This window comes from Pseudophryne corroboree, chromosome 1, assembly GCF_028390025.1.
Source record: "Pseudophryne corroboree isolate aPseCor3 chromosome 1, aPseCor3.hap2, whole genome shotgun sequence".
Classification (NCBI taxonomy): Eukaryota; Metazoa; Chordata; class Amphibia; order Anura; family Myobatrachidae; genus Pseudophryne; species Pseudophryne corroboree.
The window spans coordinates 943,511,296-943,535,253 of NC_086444.1; the positions used below are offsets into that span (position 1 = coordinate 943,511,296).

Sequence of the window (23,958 nt, forward strand, 5' to 3'; positions counted from 1 at the left end):
TCCCTAGTTAGAACAACCACCTACTGGGGAGCAGGACAGGCATAGCCTATTCAGACACTGGAGATACCACTAGCCCCTTTCTTTGTCACGTGATCTGGGAGAATTTTGAGGACTAATCCAAAATTCCAGGACTATTGGCCTAATTCAGACCTGATCGCCAGCATCGTTTTTTGCAGCCCTGCGATCAGATAGTCGCTGCCTACTGGAGGAGTGTATTTTAGCTGTGCAAGTGTGCGAACGCATGTGTAGCAGAGCTGCACAAACTGATTTTGTGCAGTCTCTGCGCAGCCAAGGACTTACTTAGCTGCTGCGATCACTTCAGCCTGTCTGGGACCGGAATTGACATCAGACACCCTCCCTTCCAACGCTTGGACATGCCTGCGTTTTTCCAGACACTCCCTGAAAAGGGTCAGTTGCCACGCACAAATGCCCTCTTCCTGTCAGTCACCTTGCCATAGCCCATGCTATCGCTTTTTTTGCACCATCCCGTTGCTATGCACAGATCCCTGTTGCTGTGGTCCATCGCACCTGCGCATTGCGGTGCATACGCATGCGCAGTTCGGATCTGATCGCAGGCTGTGAGAAAAAGCAGCCTAGCGATCAGGTCTGAAATACCCCCAATGTTACTTAATCTCCCATTTTTCAGTTTGTGTTTGTTCTTTGTTGCACACTGTCCCTTCATACAACATCTGCCACACTGTCTTGCACCCAGACCCGTTTCTTGTTCCTTTTTATATTTGAAAAAGGGGACGTAGAAAAATGTTGTGTTGCTTTACTCTACAATGTAGGAAGATGCATTACTGCATTCCACTTGCTATTCAAGTACCTCTGCAGCCATTATTCAGCATGATGCTGTTAGTAAAGACACACTTCTGCAGCTCTCCATAGTCCTGTGGTGATTTACATCTATTGCTTAGGTATTATTCTTGACTCAGAACTGTCCTTTGTTTCTCACATCCACTCTATGTACTGTATACAGTACAGTACATCCTGTAATATCATGTTTCTCAAATGCTGCAAAACATTAATTTACTGTGGTATGGGTCATTAGGTCGACAAGATTTATGTCGGCAGTCATTAGGTCGACCACTATTGGTCGACATGTGCTAGGTCGACAGGGTGACTAGGTCGACATGGTCATTAGGTCGACGTGAACAAGGTTGATGTGGAAAAAGGTCGACATGAGTTTTTTTACTTTTTTTGGTGTCGTTTTCTTCGTAAAGTGAAGGGGAACCCCAATTAGTGCACCGTGTCCCCTCGCATGGCTCGCTTCACTCACCATGCTTCGGGCTACCGCCGCACTTGGCACAGGTTACTGTTCCCAGTTGTAGTCCACGTGGATTGTAAAGTATGAAAAAGTAAAAAAATAAAAAAATTTGAAAAACTCATGTCGACCCTTTTCCATGTCAACCTTGTTCATGTCGACCTAATGACCATGTTGACCTAGTGCATGTCGACCATTAGTGGTCGACCTAATTTCTGTTGGCCTAATAACCGTAAGCCATTTACTGCCCTCATCCTGGTCCGCATTGACTGTTGCAGTTATGACTACTTTTCTCATAAACAGACTTTCATCCCTACACTCTAATTTGAAAGATGCAGATAGACTAATTTTCCTTGCAAAACATTCTACGGCTACTGCTCCGCCCTGTCAGACTTTAAATTGGTTGTCTGTATTTTACTGAATCCAATATACTGTAAAAAAAACCTTGTACTAACAAAGCCATTACTTTAACTGAGCCAACACACACCTCTTCACTCATCTCAACTTGATGTCTCTGCTAAGCATAAATCTGCTTCAACACACATACTCCTTAGGTACTTGTATGAGAGTCTCTCTCATACAAGACTCATCAATGTTTACCTGTTATTGAGTATAGAATTGTCATTTTCATTTTGAAGTCTGCTAAAATACCACAAGAATAAAGTGGAGACATTAAAGGATATAACTAGATAGGTGGATGAAATGAGGAATTATAAAATCAGAAGTTGTGTTCTGTCTATTGGAGATTCCAATCTACTCAACAATGTTATTGTATGCGGTGGTGAAAGACTGATAGTGTACACAGAAAATCTGTATTTAACTTGATTTATATGTTTTACAACTGCCTCCTTTGTGTGTACTGTATGTACAAATAATATCTGTAAATAATTATCTGTAATTGCATTAGCATTTGGTGTGAATTAATATGTTGATACCAGAAAGTGCTGTCTACTCTAAACAAAACAAATTATGTTAATAGGTATATACTGTGTATACAGTAGACACAGTTATATACAATAAAATGTGAACAAATGTTACAAAGTTAAATTTATTGGACAGCTATGTCTGATGACTGCACTGCTGTCGTATGTTCTCTCTCAGGCAAGTGATATTTAATTTGGCATGTTGCAATTAGTTACTACTTGCACCTCTTAGCATACACCTACACCTAGTGTCGGACTGGAACATGAAGGGCTCACCGGGGTAATGCAGTGGTAGGGGCCCGTGTTTAGGGGTCTGTCCAGTCTCCAGAAGGGGTGTGACCAGCTGCGACAGAGGTTTTGGCTAACCATTAGAGAGTGCATAGTCTGGGCCCAATGATAAATGTATATATTAAATAGTATATAAATAGCATATAGAAAATACTGCTAGTGCATGCATGATAATGTATCAGATTAATAACAGCAATGGCCTGTAGAAAATACACCTAGTTCTGTGCTGTATAATGTGACATATGTATAATATATACTTCAAGTGCACAGTCTGCAACTTGATCCCTAGAGGAGGAGCTGGGGCCCCTAGACATTGGGGCCCACCAGGGGGTTTCCCTTTGCCCCTGTGGGCCAGTCAAACCCTGCCTACACCCATACAGTTTGTTTGACAAACTGTTTGCAACTACTCAGTTTATTTTGTCATTTACAGTCACCTGACAAATCAGCCAACTGATCTCCAAGATAAATGAAATTGTAAAATATAACTCAAACTGAGAATGGCAGACTTGGTAAGTATTATGGTGACAGAAACAAAGTAGGTGCAGTTCTTGATTTGATTTGACCATCAAGTGTGTTTGCTGGAGCACAAGAAGGCTGAAGCCCAAAACTAACATAAAAAACAAAACCATTTATTTAAATTAAAGTAAACACAACATATACACATGGTGTACAATGAGTAATGGTTACATATAAAAAAGAATACATGGAAATGGTATAAAAAAAACACACAACAACCTTATTTTGAATAATACATTCAAACATATTAAATATGACAGAAACATAATGTGTGCATGAAAGCTAAGCATGGCATGAAGAGGAAGGCATTCCCTCTGACACTCACACAGCATGCGGCTACAAAGGGAACTGTATAGTGTAAATGCCGCATACAGCTCCAGGTACCAGCTGGAGTTACTTCCCATAGTCATTAATTATAATCAGCATATTGGTATAAAACTATATATAAAAGTAATACAACAATCCACTGGATTCAGAACTACATAAACTCCTACAATCTGCAAAAGAAACCAATACATAAAAACACCTGAACAATGTATCCTTCAATTTTGTAACATAACCATGCTACAGTAGTGTGCATTTGGTATCCATATACAGTAATTACACATGGCCCATCTTAAACCTTTATAAGTGACATAGTACTGCTGGGATTTCATTAGCTCTCATTCTTGAAATATATATCAATTATATTTTTATCTTAGTCTTTCAATAGTGTACAAAGAGAATAACACCTGTGCCAATGGTCTCCAGAATGAGAGAGGGAGTGAGAAAATGCTTTTAACCCCATATTTGATAACAAATAAATAGTCCAGAATTATTTTACAGATGACAACAAGGTTGTATGGGTCATTTGGTCATTGTAGCATTTGCACCAATCAGATATATTATAAACATAAGAGTAGACATTGGATTTCATCACTATGTTGATTAAATTGTTATATCTTGGCTTATAGTATAGAACCCATAGAAATATGATAACAAACTCAAGGCCATTTATTTCCCTGAAATATCCTTTCATAGTATACAAAAACACCTGAAATTGGGGATACTTTAGTGACTTGCAATCACCTATTATGGCAGACAAGTACACAAGTACTTACAACTGATTAATGCGATTGTGAATGTAAATGGTTTAGTTGCAAGTTACTGCCTCAACTGAGCACCAATACCAGTGTATAATCTTCCCTTAGGTCTTATGGTGCAATAGTCAGAGGAATGTTACACTGCTACGCTAACTTGTCCAGCCTGTGCCTTGCACTGTGTCGCAGGGAGACAATCTGCAATTATTAAACCTTGCAATAAATGCATTTAATTGTTAACTTTTCCGTATGTCCCTTCTGGAGGTCTGTAGTACTTTGGGAATGTCAGCAGCTGAATCATGTTGAAAGCATACTTTCTGCATTTGATATTCTTCATCACATTCTCTATGCGGCATCCTTCTCTGGGAAGAGGAGAAGAAAGCACAACTTCATGAGACAGGATGTACAGAAATAAGATTTATTTATTCATTGCAGTGTTGCAGTCTTTCAGTAAAAATAACAAGATTTCAACCATACATTTTTTGACAAGTGATGATACATCTTACACATTTAAATCCAGAGGCCAGACACATATAGTAAATACCCTCAGAAATATGTACCAACACCTGAACTTAACATCCAAACTACCTATGTACTGAATAATAGGTACTCTGCACCATATATGTATTCATTTCAAAGACTGCCAACATCGGTTATTTTCAAGCAGTAATACTCTCATTTGCTACTACTCAATGGACAAAATTCAGTAAAAAATAAAAGCACAACATAGTGTAACTCTACACCAATAGTGGGCCCCCAAGGAATCACGTTCATCTTTCCAGACCAGTGTAATTCCCCCTCTCATCTACTGTGTTCCTACAGAGTGATCTCCATAACCTCATTGGTGGAAATGGATCACAACTGTGCACATTAAGCTATGTTATTAAATAAGGCCCAATATGCTGTATAATGAATTTTGACCATTGTCAAAAGTAGTATTACAATCGTAACTATAAGTGTAGACAAAAATCTCTGTATCTCGCACACAAGAATAAGGCATTTATTGAATCTGGCCATAAAGATTTTCAGATAAAATTCCAACCACTAGTTTTTATTATCATTTGTATAATTTGATTCTAATATTTATAATTAATTTGAAACTTGTTACCTAGGTTTTATTTTTTCTTTACTTTTTTTTTTTACAAAAGTTTTTTTTTACAAAGAGCTAGTGCATATCGACATAAAGTACAAAAGTTGTTTGCACGTTCCTAAATTGATGCTATGAAGGGAGAAAGAGAAGTAGAAATGAAGAAAAGAAAATACAAAATACGTATGGGCAGCAACTGCATACAATGCAATACAAATAAGCAGACATGGATACAAGGCAAACTTGGACTTCATGAACAGGGTTGAACTCATTACACTTCAACTGTAACTGTAGATGATAACATAGATTCATAACACAGAGTTCATCTTTTTGAAGAGCATGCTTAGCCCTTATTGACTTCCCTAAGGAGCACATATTGTCTACAGAAGTGGCGGACATTTTGTGGGCTGGACACTATTGCATGAGGATTTCATCCATAGGAACAAGTGACATAGGTACTTTGACATAGTTACTGAGGTACTTTGTGAACATTACACATGGTGCATGGGATGTTACTGCATTCAAAGGTAGCATTTCTCATGAATATTAATTCAGCCCATTAACTGACTCCTCCATAATATGTAGATGAGAGGTGCACGTTAAGAAGTTTTATTAGTGCTTCTTGTACTGCTTTGTATTAATAAAGCTTTCCTTGGTAGAGGGCCTGACCAAATGGGGCATGCCGTGTGAGTCTTACTTATGCTGGTTTAACAAAAAGACAACTTGTACACATTGAGGTTGATATGTCAAGCAGTGAAAAGAGTGGAGAAGTAGTCCAGTGGAGAAGTTATCATCTTATAGAATGTACTTGATTAATGCTTCCTCAAAGCTGATTGGCTGCAATAGGTACATTCTCCACTGGTCCACTTCTACACTCCTTTCACTGCTTAATACATCATCCCCATTGTCGACAACCAGTGCAGGCAGCCATTTTGTGAGTTGCACCAGTATTTCACAGAATTCATCCAGTCATATGAAATGCCTCATGCTTCAGTGATGTTACATGTTATTGGTGATTGGATGGATCGCATTCATATGGTTATTGCCTCTGCTCACAACTACTTGGCCGTACTGTGTGCAGACGACAAGAACATTATACATAACGTCTTATCTCCCATATAAATCATCTGAATGTCACAGTTACTTTCAAGTAACACAGTGCAAAGAAGGCCACAATGATACAGACAGAACATGGAAAGGAAAAGAAAAAGATTTGCATCCTTTGTTAGTTTTTCAGCAATACATGCAAACGGAAGTTACAAGCAAGAATGGGATTAGTGAGGGCCGTGCCTGCCAAATCGTTAGGAAAAAGTAGACAGAATAAATATTTTGCATATAAGCTGTATTAATATATAGCTTTGGGGAGGCCCAGATCAGAGATATTGCTTTACTACATGCCAATGTTCTTTGCAAGTTGGTTTATATTGGTCATACATTAAAACTGTGGGGGAAGGGCTGTGTGATAGAGTCACTAACTTTGAGTGGACTTAGGACCTAATTCATATTTGTACTCAGTGCCAATGCTTTCACAACGAAGTGATTATCAGCAGACTGTGCATGTGTCGTGATCGCATGCGCAAAGGTACTTTTACAATCGCGCTTGCACTGACATGTTATATGCAGGAAGGGATAGCCAGGGGAGTTAGTAGGGGAGTAGCAGCAAAAACGCAGGCGTGTCATTTTCATTTTCAAGGTGTGTATGTGCCTTCATGTACATAAAGAAACATGGCGCCAGCATTGCTATTGCCGAGGCCAGTCTGCATAGCCATAGGTCAACCCTAGGAGTAGATGTTCCTTGTTATTGTGTTGGTGCTGCGTATCAGTACGCAGCTGAAGAGAACTCTGCGTTGGATCTGGTATTTCTTTCCTAGGCAGCAGCTTCACTTGCGGTACGATGATTAGCAGTTCTATAATCTATAAAAACGCAGCTGCATGTGGATTTGCGTACAAAAATGAATTAAGTCCTTATAGTATTAAAATTGGTCCTTAGCTACCCAATTCATAAAAATAGTTCACAGTCTAGCCTTCAAACGGGCCCATTTTCTTTCTATATACACTCGTTTTTCCATGTACCAAACCTGCAAGGTCATTAAATTCTGCTACATAACAACAAAAAAATCACTAAAATGTGTTTTTTTTTTAAATTTGATTCTATTTAGGAATTGTAAGCAGGGATTTATGTCACTATCAAGCGTTCAAGTGTGACATTCGTCCAGTTTGTATATGATCTAGGGGACTATACTGGTGAACAGTATGTTTAACATCTTGATCATCATCTAGTTGTTAAACCCAACATTAAATTTGGCTAATGGAATGGTATTTGTTCCAAATCTGAAAATGTGCTGTGTGCAACACCGTAACAGGGCTCAAATGCGCCCAATGTCATGATGTCACACGCATGATGTCACTGCGATGCGCAGAGTGGTGCAGCTTGCAACAACATTAACTGCAACGCTGATGGATAGGAGTGTTCTCAGGACACTCCAATTGGCTGTACAGGCTGCAGGGTGTCTGTCTGGAGCATCTAAAGACGCTCTGGCGGAGCCGTATCAAAGATCTCTGGCTTTAAGGTGCCAAAACTAGGGCTGTGGGCAGCAACAGTTCTGCCCACAGAGCCCTGCACTCTGAACGGCGGCATCGGTCATACGCCCTTAGTTACACAGATCTTTGTGTATAAAGCCACCTAACACAGACTAGCATAACACACTATATGAAATCTGTATTACACTTCTGGGAACGTTGAAGACTCTGGGCTCAAGTTATTGGAGCATGGATTGCTCAGATTGTGCTATGTTAAGTTTATTACTACGTCATCAAAGAGCCATTGCTTTTTAAGCAATTGTACAGCTTAAAAATGTCAAGTGCTTGGGAGCAGGAAGAAAGTAAGCAACTGGAATCCCTACCATTAAAACTACTTAAACATTTATTTTCTCAATGGTGTGAAACCACATAATAAAAATAGATACCTTTTAGGGAATGCAAAACTGCTGTCCAGTGTAAAAGGGCTAAATTTATACTGGAAACGGCAAGTAAGCATTTGTAGAAAAAATTACTATGTCATCACACAGTCAATAGAGGACAGCAAAAACTGGTATATAGGTAACTGCACAAAAAAGGTGCTAAAGGTCGAGTATCCCATATCCGGAATGCTTGGGACTAGGAGAATTCTGGTTCTTTGATTTTTCCTTTATCCGGACGGGTCTGCAGCGGGTTTTATGTGCAGCGCATCAGTGGGAGTCAGCGGCGGGTCCTGGGAGTAGCGATGGTGAGGGAATGGCTGTGATTGTGTCTGCGATTGGCTGCGTACTCAGTAATGTCATGACGCCACTACAGGGCCGAAATATTACCCGACCTGTATTATCATATATCAACCAAACAAATGCTGTCATTTTTGTAAAATAGACTGCAAAACAAAAGCTAATGTCTCATCGGTTGCTGTGGCTAACAATATTTTTTTACCTTTACACCAATATTTAGAAATATCCCCTAATGAATGACCTGTGATAACAAGAAAAGTATTGAACCAAGGCTTTATAATAAATGTTTGTATAGTACATATAGTATGTGCAGTACAGGTTTTTATCCAGCCTGTTTTCAATGGTCCCTTCCTAAGAAAACTCATTATTTTGTTTGAGAGACTATTTATACAGCCTAGTTTCTAGTCAACTGGATCTTTGTCAGTAAAAGAAAATCGTGTTGCTGATTTTACAAAAATCGTTGTAATCAATGATACTTGCAACTATGATAAACAAAGCAAAGGAATAAAAAGAAGCCGTAATCAGCGTGGGGCAGCTGAATAAGAGAATGCATTCTTCCTACAGACATTTGAATAAATATCACAACGTAATCTGGATACAATACTATAGCTACATGGAAAATAAATTAATATAAAAAACAGGTTGTGGTTCAAAGGGCACATTTTGAGGTTAGAGTACAAAGAATTGCAGATATAATTTACAAACTAAAGGACATTGCTATTGGTTTAACAAACAGAAAATGAGGTGCATATTATTGATATTTGGCTAATAGCAATGCAAGACTCAGGATAAGCCACACAACCAACAAGTGTGAGCTGACAAGAAGCAGAGCAACAGGATAGAAGTGGCGGGAAGTTGGCTTGTTATCTGTTACACAGCCTTTCTCTGGATCATCCGACTCATTCAGAAGTCCTTGGGCTTGTCCGCTGTTAGACAGGAGAAGTTAGGAACAAACAGAATAGTGTTATAGGAAAGTTAATACATGGATTTTTAAGCCATCCAAGACAAAAAACAAAACAACATGCAAAGGGGAGAGACCAAGAGCCATCCATTTGTCATACAACTGCTTTTTATTAACTACTGAGCTCATGTGGACTAAAAGTTATATAGATGGTGAGAGCCAGTACACTGTAACATATATAGAAAGTCCACTGTAACATATATATATATATATATATATATATATAGTGAGAGCCAGTCCACTGTAACATATATAGATGGTGAGTGAGAGCCAGTCCACTGTAGTATATACATAAAGTCCACTGTAAGATATATAGATGGTGAGTGAGAGCCAGTCCACTATAACATATATAGATAGTCCACTGTAACATATAGTGTATAGATGGTGGGTGAGAGCCAGTCCACTGTAACTTATATAGATGATGAGTGAGACCCAGTCCACTGTAACTTATATAGATGGTAAGTGAGACCCAGTCCACTGTAACAAGTTTTCTCCAGGGCCCCTGAAGGAAACCTTTTAGGCTAGGGCCACACATAGCGGCCAAGCGGGTCCCATTCAGCGGGACCCGCTTAGCCGGAAGGAGACTACACATGGGCGCCTTCACACATATGTGGCAGGACGGTGGGATTTCAATGTTAACGCATACATTTTAAGTGCTGTGCCGCACTGTGTTCTACTGAAATCCCGTGTGTCACTGGCCATATCCTGTTCTGCGTCATCCTGCAGAACAGGATCCGTGTGCACACAAACCCCCCCTCCCGGCCAAGTTGGCCCCATTAAGCGGGACCCGCTTGGCTGCTACGTGTGGCCCTAGCCTTATAGTTGAACAGAAGCCAAGGTGGAGCGTCTGATGTCACAATCTCTGAATAAACGCTTTATGGCTTTATATAAGTATGTGCCAGTTGTTTAATTTTATCCCACAGGAGGGGTGATTGTTATGTACGTAGATTTGATAGATATTTTAGTTTGTATTAGTTTGAAATAAATTTAATATGAAATACTGTAGTAATAATAATAATAATAATAATTATAATAAAAATGAATGTGTTAGTGCATAGTGCTAACTGCATTAACTATATGACGTTATGTCAATATACTCAATAATCTAATAAGTAATAATAAAAATAATGTATCAAAACTTATGTGTATGCACTGTAACTCTAAGGGGGGAATTCAAATGTTTGAAAAGTCAGTTGGGTGTCAGTTTTTCCTGTCTGAGATAGGAAAAAACAGACACCCAACCGACTTTTCAAACATTTGAATTCCCCCCTCAGATTAGATAAAAAGTGTAATCAGTACGAAAATGAAATGATTAATTATATGTAGACTGACTGTTTCATAAGGTAAATTCAGCATCCATTTGTAGCACGATAATGTGAATACAGACAAGTGAAACTGCATAAAAATGTGAACAAATAGAGTTTATCTATATTTTAGATACAGTATGTTTAGAATTAATTTTGAAAAAATATACAAGTTGTACTAGTTATAATGGGGTAAAAAGCTATATTTATCTAATGAGGATTTTTTATTCTGACTTGTTGACATGTACAGTGCCTGATTCTATTGAAGGAGTTAGTACTGAGTAGAGCTTGGGCAGGTAATAAATTCTAATTTCTCCTGGAGGTTAAACATCAGACATTTACAGTTTACAGTGCCTGGGAGGAGATTGTCAGGGAGTTGAGAAAACGCTGAGATTGCAGATTTAGAGCCAGTTTAAATGATAATCAATGAACATGTTCCCAGCTTCAGGTTCTAATCCTACACAATTTGTGTTGAATAGCAGAAGTTTTTGCTACACTGGGGATCTAAACTGAACTTCTTCATCCATCTCTATTGCTCCATTCTATGTACTGGTCAGAAAAAAATTAATTGGTTCTTGGAGAGAATACTCATTCTATAACATACACACACATACTCGGACAGGCAAGTCTGGCAAATGACGGCATGCTTAGACAGGTGTAACATGAGGCTACACCCTTGTGACTCACGGCATGCCCCCGTGACGCAAGGCCACGCTCCCTTTTTTCATACGGGTGTGCCTACCTTTACGTATGGACAAATATAAATATACTGTATACATATGCTCTATAAATGTATTGAATAAGTAAAGCTCAGATTGCATTCATTCAAGTATGCACCCTTCCTACAACTTTGCACCTTGGCAAACCATTCTGCAAAGCTAGTTTCAAATACATTTATTTTTGTTTGCATACAGGGTAACTACCTGCTGCTTCTGCCCGCTAGTCTACAAATACTGGGCAGCTTTAGTTTTACATTGCAATTTAGTACAAGCACTGAGGATAATATTAATGTCTATGCCAGCTCCGCTAAGGCATGTGCATATCCAGAAATTCAGAAATGTGAACAATTTTAACACTTATTTAATCCGTTTTCACTAAATATTGAATAAAAGATTTTTGCTAATTATCAAAGGCGGATTTAGACCTCATGGGGACCTAAGCAAGACAATGATTTAGGGCCCCCCTTCCTCAAACAATCCTCAGTGTGTTCCCCCACCAATGGTAGCAGACAGATCCCCACTCATTATGCCGCCCCACAGTCAGTGCATGCTCCCCAATCTGTCCCCTGCCGATTATAGCAGGCGGATGGTCGTTGTACTTGAGTATTTATTATTTATTACTAATTATTTATATAGCGCACACATATTCCGCAGCGCTTTACAGAGAACATTTGGCCACTCACATCAGTGTCTTCCCCAGTGGAGCTTACAATCTATATTCCCTACACAGTCACACTAGGGTAATTTTGTTGGGAGCCAATTAACCTACCAGTATAGTTTTGAAGTGTGGGAGGAAACCTGAGTAACCGGAGGAAACCCACACAAGTACAGGGAGAATATACAAACTCCACACAGTTAGGGCCATGGTGAGAACTGAACCCATGACCTGAGTGCTGTGATGCAACAATGCTAACCATTACACCATCCGTGATGCCCTTAAAATCACACTGCAGCAAATGACCAGTAATTTCTTGTTGATGTATTAGAAGAAGGAAAATGGGCAAGCACAAGGTTCAAATTGTGATGTCTAGACGACCTAGTCAGAGCGTCTCCAAAACAGCAGGTCCTATAGGATGTTCCCCATATGCACTGGTTAGTACCTACCAAATTTGTCCAAGGAAGGACTACTGGTGAACCGGCGACAGGGTCATGGGTGCCCTAGGCTCACTGTTGCACATAGAGAATGAAGGTTAGCCTGCCTGGTCTGATCCCAAGAAGAGCTACTGCAGCACAGACTGTTGAAAAAGTAAATGCTGGCTATGATACAAAGGAGAAAAACAGAGGGGAGACAAAGAAGCTCTCTTTTTGGGGGTACTCTTGTCTATGAAAAATAGAATTAAGTAAAAAATGTACTTTTATTAGTTGTAGTTAAAATGATAGTCTTTAAGGTAAATTACACATGAGGCATATCACTAGAAAGAGATTTCTAGGATTGACGAAAATATAAGGAGTAATAATGAAGAATTACTGGACAATGACTCGATTCAAGACATACAGGCAGTCCTTTACAAATACATAGACAGTCAAATACTGTTATAGGATAGTCCGGAACCTGACAAATAAATAAGACGGCAGTATTTTACAGTATACAGCGTATTAAAAGTTAATTTTTAACTCAGTTCCAATTTTCATAGACAAGAATGCCCCCAAAAAGAGAGTTTCTTTCTCTCCCCTCTTTTTGTTTCACTATATTTACTCTCGGGGCGCACCTCAACCTGTTATCCATAACACACGTGAATTACCGTATGTCTCCATGATGTGGATTGTTCTATGACCCTATTCTTTCCCAAAATCCCACCTTTTTACTCTGTGAACCACTATGATACAAAGGTGTCAAAACACAGTGCATCACAACTTGCTGCGTATGGGGGTGTGTAGCCGCAGACAGGTCAGAGTGCCCATGCTGACTCCTGTCCTGTGCCTGAAATCACCTACAATGGGCATGTGAGCATCAGAACACGATCATGGAAGGTGGCTTGTTATAACGAAAATCCCATTTTCATGGCTGGGTGCGTGTGCGTTGTTTACCTGGGGAAAAGATTACACCAGAATGAACTGTGGGAAGAAAGCAAGCTGGTAGAAGCAGTGTGATGCTCTGGGCAATGTTCTGCGGGGAACCTTGAATCACGTGGATCTTACTTTAACATGTACCACCTACCTAAACATTGTTACAGACCAAGTGCACCCCATCATGGCAACGGTTTTCCCTGATGGCAGCTTTCAGCTGGATAATGCGCCTGCCACACTGAAAAAATTGTTCAGGAATGATTTGAGGAGCAAGACAGAGTTCAAGATGTTGTCTCCAAATTCTCCAGATCTCAATTCAATCAAGCATCTCTGGGATGTGCTGGAAAACACATCCAAACCATAGGGGCTCTACCTTCCAACTTACTGGACTTAAAGGATCTGCTTCTAACATCTTGGTGCCAGATACCACAAAACTCTGCTAGAGGTCTTGTGGATTTGTTATGCGATAAGTACTCACAAAATTACAGTAGGTATGTGTAGGATACTTTTGACCCAGAATAACTACTTAAATACTCCATACTGTCAAAAATGTAATATTTCACTGAGGAAGTGGTCAGAGCATTGCTAAATGAGTTGGAACCAACTGATGCATGGTCTTAACAAAGATGGTGCATTGTAGAAAAGATTCAAGTTCACTTCATAAGATGACTTCTCTCGCTGAAATGCATTGTGGCCAGCTTAGGCTGGGATTTTTTTATTCATACAATCATACAGTACTTGTACATTATCTATAAACTATGAGAGCAAATCTCCACTTTCAGATTTAATGTTATTTTATATCCTCAGTCCCATTAATTGAGGAGGGTCATAGTACTATTAATAGCTATTGCTTATTAATCAAGAATGAGCAAATGTTTATTTTATGGTTCAATATAGTATGCATTATGGGCTTGATTCAGATCCCAAAGGATTGACTACCCATGTCACAAAGTATCAATGTTTGTTACTTTGCTCATGCGCAGGACCCACTGTGCATGTGGTGCATAAGTCCTGTGTCGTCGGAAGCAGAACAGCTGCAGATGTCAGTTGATTGACAGTCTGCAGCCTTTCCAGGGTGGGGTGGGGCGGTATTGGTCTCCTTTACCCAAAACAAATTATTACCAAATCTGTGGAATTATTTGTTTATGAATTTTTTCTTGCTGCATGTTTCTATGGAAATAATTTGCAACAACTTATGTAAAAGTACAATAAAAAACCTGTATTATTTTGTGAGATATACAATTTTAATACTTAGATTTATGTCTGACTGAGTGTCCACCTAGGTGCCTGGTCACCATCATGCTGTTATGGTGATGGAAATTTTGTTCACAAGAAAGATGCCCCCAGCTTTCTATGTACCATGGTGGGGCAGATATAGACACTTAAATTCCCTTCTCTCATCCATAATTTTTTCTTTTCTTAAAGTGACATCATTGCACATGTGTCACTTCTTGTTCCTTTGCGTCAGGCACCCGCACTCCTAACAGTTGTCAGAAAGGGGAGTCTAAAAAAATTGCTCAGAGACATTGGATCCTGTTTTACAATTACTTTTTACATTGTTTCTAACTTATCCATTTTTTTTTTTTCATTATAACTGTAAACAACACTTTTGGCCTTATTGTTATTTACATATGTGCTTCCTCCTTTTGGATAGTAATAGTAATAACAATACATAGGCTACATACTCTACACTATAGCATGTAAAAAAATCTCAGCAAAGAATGTGAGCTAAGTTGACACTTCTGAACTTTTAACATCAAATTCCTACTTAGCCTGTGTATATGATTTTTAATATATATGCGTTTTGTATCAGTTTAGATGTGCTTTTTAGAACTCGTCCACACCCCGTTAATAGCATGGACAAACCATGTACCTCTCTTTCAACAAAGCCTTTGAAACATCTTTTGAGTGGTAGGCACTCGATATCCCGGCGCTCTGCATACCAGCGCAGGGATGCCGACAACTATTATCCCTCTTAGGGTGTCCATTACACCCCTGGAGGGAGAATAAATAGCGTGGCGCGCATAGTGCACCACCGTGCCCGCAGCGTCAAGAGCGCAGCAAGCCTGCAAGGGACTCTTTTGCGCTCACCCCGCTGCCGGCATTCCGGCGTTCAGGATCCCGACACAGGTATGCTGGGTGCCAGGATCCCGAGCACTGGTATATCATAGTACACCCCTTTTGAACACATCCCTGCAGCACACTATACAATATTCTATGTAGATAATGAGAATTCCCATATAATTATCAGTGGTGCTGAGAGAGGGGAGGGGGTAAAAATTACCCCGGCCCGGGTCTGATGGAGGGGCACAGTGGTGGCACCGGACCCCCTCCACCTTACCTGGCAGCTGCAGCTCTTCTCAGCCCAGCACACGCTTCTATGTGCTAGGCTGCAGTGTGGATATGGAGGCGCATACAATACAAATTTTCAGTATTTTTTTTCTAATGGTGCATGACCGCGCCTCCGGTGATTAGGTCACACCTATGGTGGCCAATCCTTGGATCGGGTCGGCGGGATCCCTGGATTTTGGCCAAAAATTGCCCGAGATTCAATCTCGAGATTGGGGCTTCCAATCCTGGGGATTTCAGGATTAGGAAGCCCCTTTGTTTTTGCAATGCCGGACAGCAATGAGTGTCCTCAGGAGGTTTAGTGCTGCCCGGCTCCCCATGCTCACCTGCTACCGGCTGCGTAGCATGACGTGAAGTCAGAGGTCACGCTGCGCAGCCAGCCACCCTCTGCTCGCATCTCAGCGTCTGCATTGGGCCGCGGCCGTAGCCCCCACCTCACTTCCTCTCTGCAGATGGGCCCACACACCCGCCCGATGGGATGAGGGTAAGTTATGCACACTGGGCAGGGAAGGGGGGGGGGGGGTTGGTCGACGACATAGGACAAAGGGAACCATTCCTGCGTATCCCATGAGTGATCATGTTTCAATCCCGATTCCCGGGATTGAGAAAATGCCCCGGGATTGGCCACCATAGTCACACACCCTACAAAGTACCTGGGTCCACCACGCTCTCTACTGCCCTGACTATTATACCTTACCTCCAGTTAATGCTCGGTCACACTGCTGTGTCTGTTAGTATAGATCAGAGGTTCTCAAACTCGGTCCTCGGGGGCACACACAGTGCATGTTTTGCAGGTAACCCAGCAGGTGCACAGGTGTATTAATTACTCACTGACACATTTTAAAAGGTCCACAGGTGGAGCTAATTATTTCACTTGCGATTCTGTGAGGAGACCTGCAAAACATGCACTGTGTGTGCCCCCGAGGACCGAGTTTGAGAACCTCTGGTATAGATTAATTAAACTTGTATATTATTTGGACAATGACCACATTTAATAGACTTTAAAAACACACCATGGATGCGTAAAATGAATGCCCATGTGTTCAAGACTTTAGACATTTCATTTTATATTAAATGTGTATATGTAAAACTGTAATACATCTGTATAGCATATCCATGGTATAAGTGATTTGGGCCTTTTCAAAGTTGACAGCATGAAAACCGATTAAAAGAATATGGGGATGGGAGGCACAGAACAAACAGGAGCGTGAGAAGGAAAAAGTAAGCTCGTACTCTGAGGTTTAAAAGTGGTTTAACTAACGAGATTTTGGAGCATGTCCCTATTCTGCAGCCACTTTGTATAGTGATATGTAAGTACATCAGCATGCTGCAAGCAACGCTTGTTCCTACTGTTCTGTTATTCTCAGGTAGCAGAAAATGCTGATCCAGGTTTCTCAGTAATTCATGGCATTTCTTATAATTATATCGATCTGCATGCCTGCTGAGGTTCACAGGACAGATCATTATTCCCCCTACAAGACCTAACAAATGATTTTTTTTCTGTTATATGTGCGAGACTATAGCATTTCGGGACTTGAAAGCGCAATTAACTTATGTTTGCAATGCATTTAAATCAAACCAAAATATTAAAACTCCTTAATTGTCAAGGAACACAGGGAGGATTTTATTTAAGGCTAGTAGAAGACAGGATTATTTATGAAGAGTCATTAGGCAGCTTTATAACTTGCTTCAAGGTTACGTCAATAGAGAACTTGGTGTTCTAGACAAAGCTAATTTAAAGGGAAAAATAGTAGCAAATACACAGGAAAAAGCAGGTAGACTAAATAATTTGTACGTATATCAAGAGAACGCCACACTGCACATGACAGGTGTAGCTGGTAACTAAAACAGATGTTCTTTTGTTACTGGCAAAGGTAACACTAAATGATCTATATTAAGCTACATGCGATTTCCCGGCTTATAGCACAGTTTCTTCACTTTTTGTAACCTTTGAAGTTATTCTGTATGTACATTCAATATATTTGGCCAAAATACCCGTAATAAGTATACAAACTTGTTACACCTGACATTTGTCTGGCGCAATGTTACTGTATTTTGAGCAGGAGGCCTTTTGAGGTGCTACGGACACCAAACATATGCACATAGGTATTTTTTTTCCCACATACATTCAATGTGTCCACCTTTGACGTGAGCCCTTTGGTGTCTGAAAATGGGTTGTGCTAATGATCTATTCTAAAGTGTTAAAGTATGAACAGGCGTTCTGAGTGTATATGTGGCGGTAGCTACAAAGCACAGACATCCCTCATGGGGCAGTACGCATGGTGTGGGGCAGTACGGATGGTTTAATGGTTAGCATTACTACCTCACAGCACTGAGGTCATGGCTTCGATTCCCACCATGGCCCTAACTGTTTGGAGTTTGTATATTCTCCCCGTACTTGCGTGGGTTTCCTCTGGGTTCTCCGCTTTCCTCCCACATTCCAAAAATATACTGGTAGGTTAATTGGCTCCCAACAAAAATGAACCCTAGTGTGAATGTGTGTACGTGTACATGTGGTAGGGAATAGATTGTAAGCTCCACTGGGGCAGGGACTGATGTGAATAGGCATATATTCTCTCTGTACAGCGCTGCAGAATATGTGTGCGCTATATAAATAACTGGTAATAAATAATAAAAAAAATCCCTTATGGGCCTGGTTGTGGTAGATAAAGATCCGATCTGAAACAGATTATACTATAGATGGGGGAAAGTGACTGTATACACCTCTCTTTTTTTTTGTGGTCACAAGGCTGCATGCACAACCAGGGGTCATGGAGCAAGAAGTGGCTATACCTGGGCCTGCAGACTTACTTGTATGCACAACAAAGAAACTTGCACAGATAAGCTTATTTAATAAAAACTATAAAACATGTCGCTCCACACTGCTTTTTATTTTTGCCATTAAATGTATAAGCCCACTTCCGGTCACTGGAAAAACATCAAAATGTGAATAGCAGCAGCGATCAGGTCTGAATTACCCTCTGAATTACCCCCAATATACAGCAGCATGCCTTTTGTTTGTATGTTGTGCAATCTGTCTGTATGCAGTATAAGAACTACCTCTATTTGCCCAATCATCCCATTGGGTACCACTATGCATGTGGCATCAAATAATAAAATGTATACTCTGGGTTTGGGTTGCAATTATTTAAGGTTATAAATGAACCTCATAGACAGCTAGCAGGTGTCACTGCAGCTACAATATAGCACTGCAAATCGGGAAAGATCTCTGTCCACTAGCAATGTTTCTCATGCCTGGTGCCTATAAAATACAGTCTCTTAGTCCATTACATTGGTAAGCTGCATTCTTATAAAGTACGTACAGAATGGCAGCATCAACTCTGTGTAGGTGTGGTGTGACGGGTGCCCTTTACAACCTGTCTGGAGAGGTGGACAAAATAGCTTTTTACCTAAAACCTACCTTTATTGAAAGTAAACATGCAGAGTGAACTGATATGTATGTTTTTGCAGTTGGGGTATGAATTTCTTGCTACAGTATAAAGAATGGAGGCAAATGGCTCAGGAGGCTCTGGCTAGTACCAGAGCCAGATTTACACACAATATAAGAGCCCAAGGATTCATGTAGGCATTATACACAGGTGCAGCAGTATACAGTATACTGCTGGAAATTTGGTGAGTTTTGATCAGAGGTGTGTGGAAAAGATAGGCGGGGAGGCACTGCCTCATCTGTCATAGATCTTATACTACAGAGTTCAGACTATAAAAATGATTAGAATAATACAAAGATGTTATTTCTAATATACAGTATATCATAGGTCTGCAAACTCGGTCCTCATTACCCCACACAGTGCATGTTTTGCAGGTAACCCAGCAGGTGCACAGGTGTATTAATTACGCACTGACACATTTTAAATGGTCCGCAGGTGGAGTTCATTATTTCACTTGTGATTCTGTGAGGAGACCTGGAAAACATGCACTGTGTGGGGTAATGAGGACCGAGTTTGCAGACCTATGCTGTACATAGCCAAAATTCTGGCGTACTGTATATGTTAGTATGACAGGACAGGCTCTGCCTCACCTCACCGCCTGTCACTGTTACTGTATAAAGGTATATTTTTCAAAAGCCCATGAACTACCTAGTAGCTTTTTTATTCTCCCTGCTGTTCTTTTTAATCACATTCACCTCCCTACTCGGATCTAATTAAAACCACCTAACTTTTATTATTATTTATCTACTCATGTAGCTAATTAAAATTGTGTTCCCTTTACTTCCATCCAATCTATTTGTTTGGTCCCTTTTCTCTATCCTGTTCCATCCTTCTCTTATTCTCTTATTAATAAAGAAGCTGTATTGGTGCTTTTCACAGGCATTGCCCTACCATGGCTGGCCTCCAGCATATAGAAATGCCTTGCTGGCATTGTCTACAGACATATAAAAGATGATTTAGTCTAAATACATTCAGAGCTATGATATTACATTGCCAGCATGTATTTATTATCCTTCGTAATTAGCAGCTTAGATGTATAACCTTCACTTCAGGTGGAGGTGCATTACACACGTGTATAAAATGCGTCTGTATGCAAACAATTCACAGAGCTCGGAGACAGACATTGGCAGGACTCCATTCAACTCAAAAAAGAAGATGTACTAGGAAATCAAAAGAAGAATACACAGCTTCAGTGATTATAACAAGCTACAATAGGCAGCAATGGCAGGTCATATTCTTCATAACAAGCAGGAAATGTATACACAATAGGTATACACAGCTTTCCTTGGCATTTAATTGGCAGAAAGGAAAATGTGTTAAAGAAGGAAGCATTTTCAATGATCTTTCGTTGTATGTCAAACAGAAGTGAACACTGATCTTTTTCATAAAAACACTTCTGTTTTCAGAAAACAATATAATGTATCTGGGGCCTTATTCAGGTTTGTTAGCAAACCAAAAAGGGTAGCAATTGGTTAAAACCATGTTGTACTGCAGGTGGGGCAGATGTAACATGTGCAGAGAGAGTTAGATTTGGGTGGAGTGTTTTCAAAATTATATCTAAATTGCAGTGTAGAAATTAAGCAGTATTTACCCTGCACAGAAACAATATAACCTACCCAAAACTAAATCTCTTTATACATGTTACATCTGCCCGACCTGCAGTGCTACATGGTTTAACCCAATTGCTAACCCCAGTCAGCATTTCATAGCAGCAGCTATGCATATCTTTCTCATGCCGCTTTCAGATCGCAAATGCCGGATCCCACCCGGTAAGAGAAACGTGTCCTTACCGGGTGGGATCCGGCATTTGCTCTGCCTTGGTGGTTTCCGACCCGGCAATATACCGGGTCGGTTGCCATAGCAGCGGGGGGGGGGGGGGGGGGGGGGCTAGCAGCAGCAGCAGCAGAGGCGGTGGTGGAGGCGGCGCTGGGAGATAAACTCATCTCCTGCAACGCCTCTCCCTATGCTGTGAATGGGAGCCGTGTCGCATCGAAACGGCTCCCATTCACACTGCGCCTGACCCGGTATTCAACCCGGTAATAACCCTTCTTTTATACCGGGTTGAATTACCGGGTCAGGCGACCCGCTAATTCGGCCAAAGTGCTTTCACATCGCACACTGACCCGTTTCGACGCGGCAATATGCCGTGTCGATACCGGGTTATTTGTGCGACGTGAAAGGGGTATTAGAGAAGTTAAATCATGGAGTAATTAGTCAGCAACTTTACTGTCTCCCCAAATTTCAAATGGGTCAAAAGGATAATATGTCTGCGGTTCAATCGATAATTGAACCAGTTTATGTCTAAAAGCATTTCCCCTGTAAGGAATAGGCCAATGTTGGTGATGTGTCCATTTTACAGTAAGATTTATATTTATTTTTATGTTGTTAAACTAATACTGTTTACTTTTCTAGAGGAATGTAATAAGGAGATTTATGGTAGACTTACCATTGTTAAATTTCTTTCTGCGCGGTACACTGGATTCCACAGGGAATAACATCGGGGTGTAGAGTTGGATCTTGATCCGAGGCACCAACAGGCTAAAAACTTTGACTGTTTCCAGGATGCACCACACCGCCTCCTCTATATAACCCCTCCTCCGTGCATAGGAGTTCAGTTTTGTTAACCAGTCCAATGCAGTAGCAGGTAAAGAGACGGTAGATGTTAGTCACATAGAACCACGTTCTCACGACAGGAGAAGGGACCAGCGGCTAATGCCATACAAACCCAAAGAAGCTAAGTGTGTCAGGGTGGGCGCCCTGTGGAATCCAGTGTACCTCGCAGAAAGAGATTTAACAATGGTAAGTCTACCATAAATCTCCTTTTCTGCAGCGGGGTACACTGGTATTCCACAGGGAATAAAATCGGGGATGTCCTAAAGCAGTTCCTCATGGGAGGGGACACACTGTAACTGGCACAAAAACCCGGCATCCAAAGGAGGCATCCTGGGAGGCAGAAGTATCAAAGGCATAGAACCTGATGAATGTGTTCACAGAGGACCACGTAGCCACCTTGCACAATTGTTAAGCGGACGCATCACGGCGAGCCGCCCTAGAAGGTCCAACAGACCGAGTAGAATGGGCCTTGATAACAGCAGGAGCTGGGAGACCAGCCTGCGCATAAGCTTGTGCAATCACCATTCTAATCCATCTGGCCAAAGTTTGCTTGTTTGCAGGCCAGCCACGTTTGTGAAAACCAAACAGTAGGAAAAGGGAATCAGACCTCCGAAGGGAGGCAGTCCTCTCCACATATATACGGAGAGCCCGTACTACATCCAAAGACCTTTCTTTGAAGACAAACCAGCAGAGATAAAGGCCGGAACCAAAATCTCTTGGTTAAGGTGGAAAGATGACACCACCTTAGGCAGATAACCAGGGCGAGTACGGAGAACTGCCTGGTCACAATGAAATATCAGGAAGGGCGGACGACAGGACAAAGTGCCTAAGTCCGACACTCTTCTAGCAGAGGCAATAGCCAACAGGAACAGGACCTTAATAGTAAGCCATTTCAGGTCCACAGAATCAAGAGGCTTAAAGGGAGACCCTTGCAGGGCATTAAGGACAACAGACAGATCCCATGGAGCCACAGGAGGAACATAGGGAGGTTGTATCCGCAAGCCACCCTGAGTGAAGGTATGACTGTCAGGAATAGACACAATTTTCCTCTGAAACCACACCGACAAGGCAGATATATGAACCTTGAGGGGGGCCAGACGAAGGCCTAAATCCAGGCCCTGTTGCAGAAAAGCCAAAAGCCATGAGGTTCTGAACTTGTATACATCGTAGTTCTTAGCAGCACACCAGGTGAAGTAAGAGTTACAGACCCCGTAGTAAATCCGAGCCAAAGCCGGTTTATGGGCCTTCAACATAGTTTGTATGACCACCTCAGAGAAACCTTTGGCCCTCAGGAGTGACGCTTCAAGAGCCACGCCATCAAAGTCAGTCTGGCCAGGTCTGGGTAGACACAAGGTCCCTGAACGAGGAAGTCTGGGCGTTGAGGAAGTAGTAGAGGATGTTCCATCGATAGACCCTGTAGGTCTGAGAATCAATGCTGTCTGGGCCACGCTGGAGCGACTAGAAGTAGTATTCCTCTTTCTTGATTGAACTTCTGCAGAACCCTGGGCAGGAGTGACACCAGAGGAAACACGTATGGCAGTCAAAATTTCCATGGAATTGCCAGTGCGTCCACGAACACTGCTTGAGGATCCCTTGTCCATGATCCAAAGACTGGAACTTTGTGATTTGAGTGTGTAGGCCCCACCTTTCCACTAGGAGTTGAAACACCTCCGGATGAAGGCTCCACTCTCTGGCGTGTACACCCTCACGACTGATCAAATCTGCTTCCCAGTTGAGGACACCCAGAATGAACACTGCCATTATTGCTGGTAGATGGCGTTCCACCCATTGGAGAATTCTGGACACTTCCATAATTGCTTTTCAGCTTTGAGTGCTGCCTTGATGGTTTATGTACGCCACCGCTGTGGTGTTGTCCAACTGAACTTGAACAGGCCTGTTCCTAAACAGAGGCAGGACTAGTGTCAAATCGTTGAACACTGCCCGTAGTTCCAGAATGTTAATGGGGAGGAGAGACTCCTCCTTGGTCCAGCGACCCTGGAGAGTGTGTTGCTCGAACACCGCGCCCCAGCCCCTCAGACTGGTGTGCGTCGTCAGGAGGACCCAGTGGGGAATCCAGAAGGGATGGCCCCTGCTCAACTGTTGATCCTGGAGCCACCAGGACAGGGATAAGCGGACCTCTGG

General features: G+C 41.4%; 1 protein-coding gene across 6 annotated transcripts in view; it reads right to left on the reverse strand.

Annotated features, from left to right (window-relative positions):
* Window positions 1-3,083: 3,083 nt before the first annotated feature.
* The window catches only part of INPP4B (inositol polyphosphate-4-phosphatase type II B), a 1,055,719-nt gene continuing 1,034,844 nt past the window's right edge, over window positions 3,084-23,958 (reverse strand). For 5 of the 6 annotated variants that reach the window (XM_063920401.1, XM_063920400.1, XM_063920403.1 and 2 more), the window contains one exon: window positions 4,475-9,340. In XM_063920401.1, coding sequence (XP_063776471.1) covers window positions 9,166-9,340 — 175 coding nt within the window. In that variant the 3' untranslated portion in view covers window positions 4,475-9,165. Of the gene's footprint in view, window positions 4,433-4,474; window positions 9,341-23,958 lie in introns of those variants that run through there. The other variant, XM_063920402.1, reaches the window with a different exon arrangement.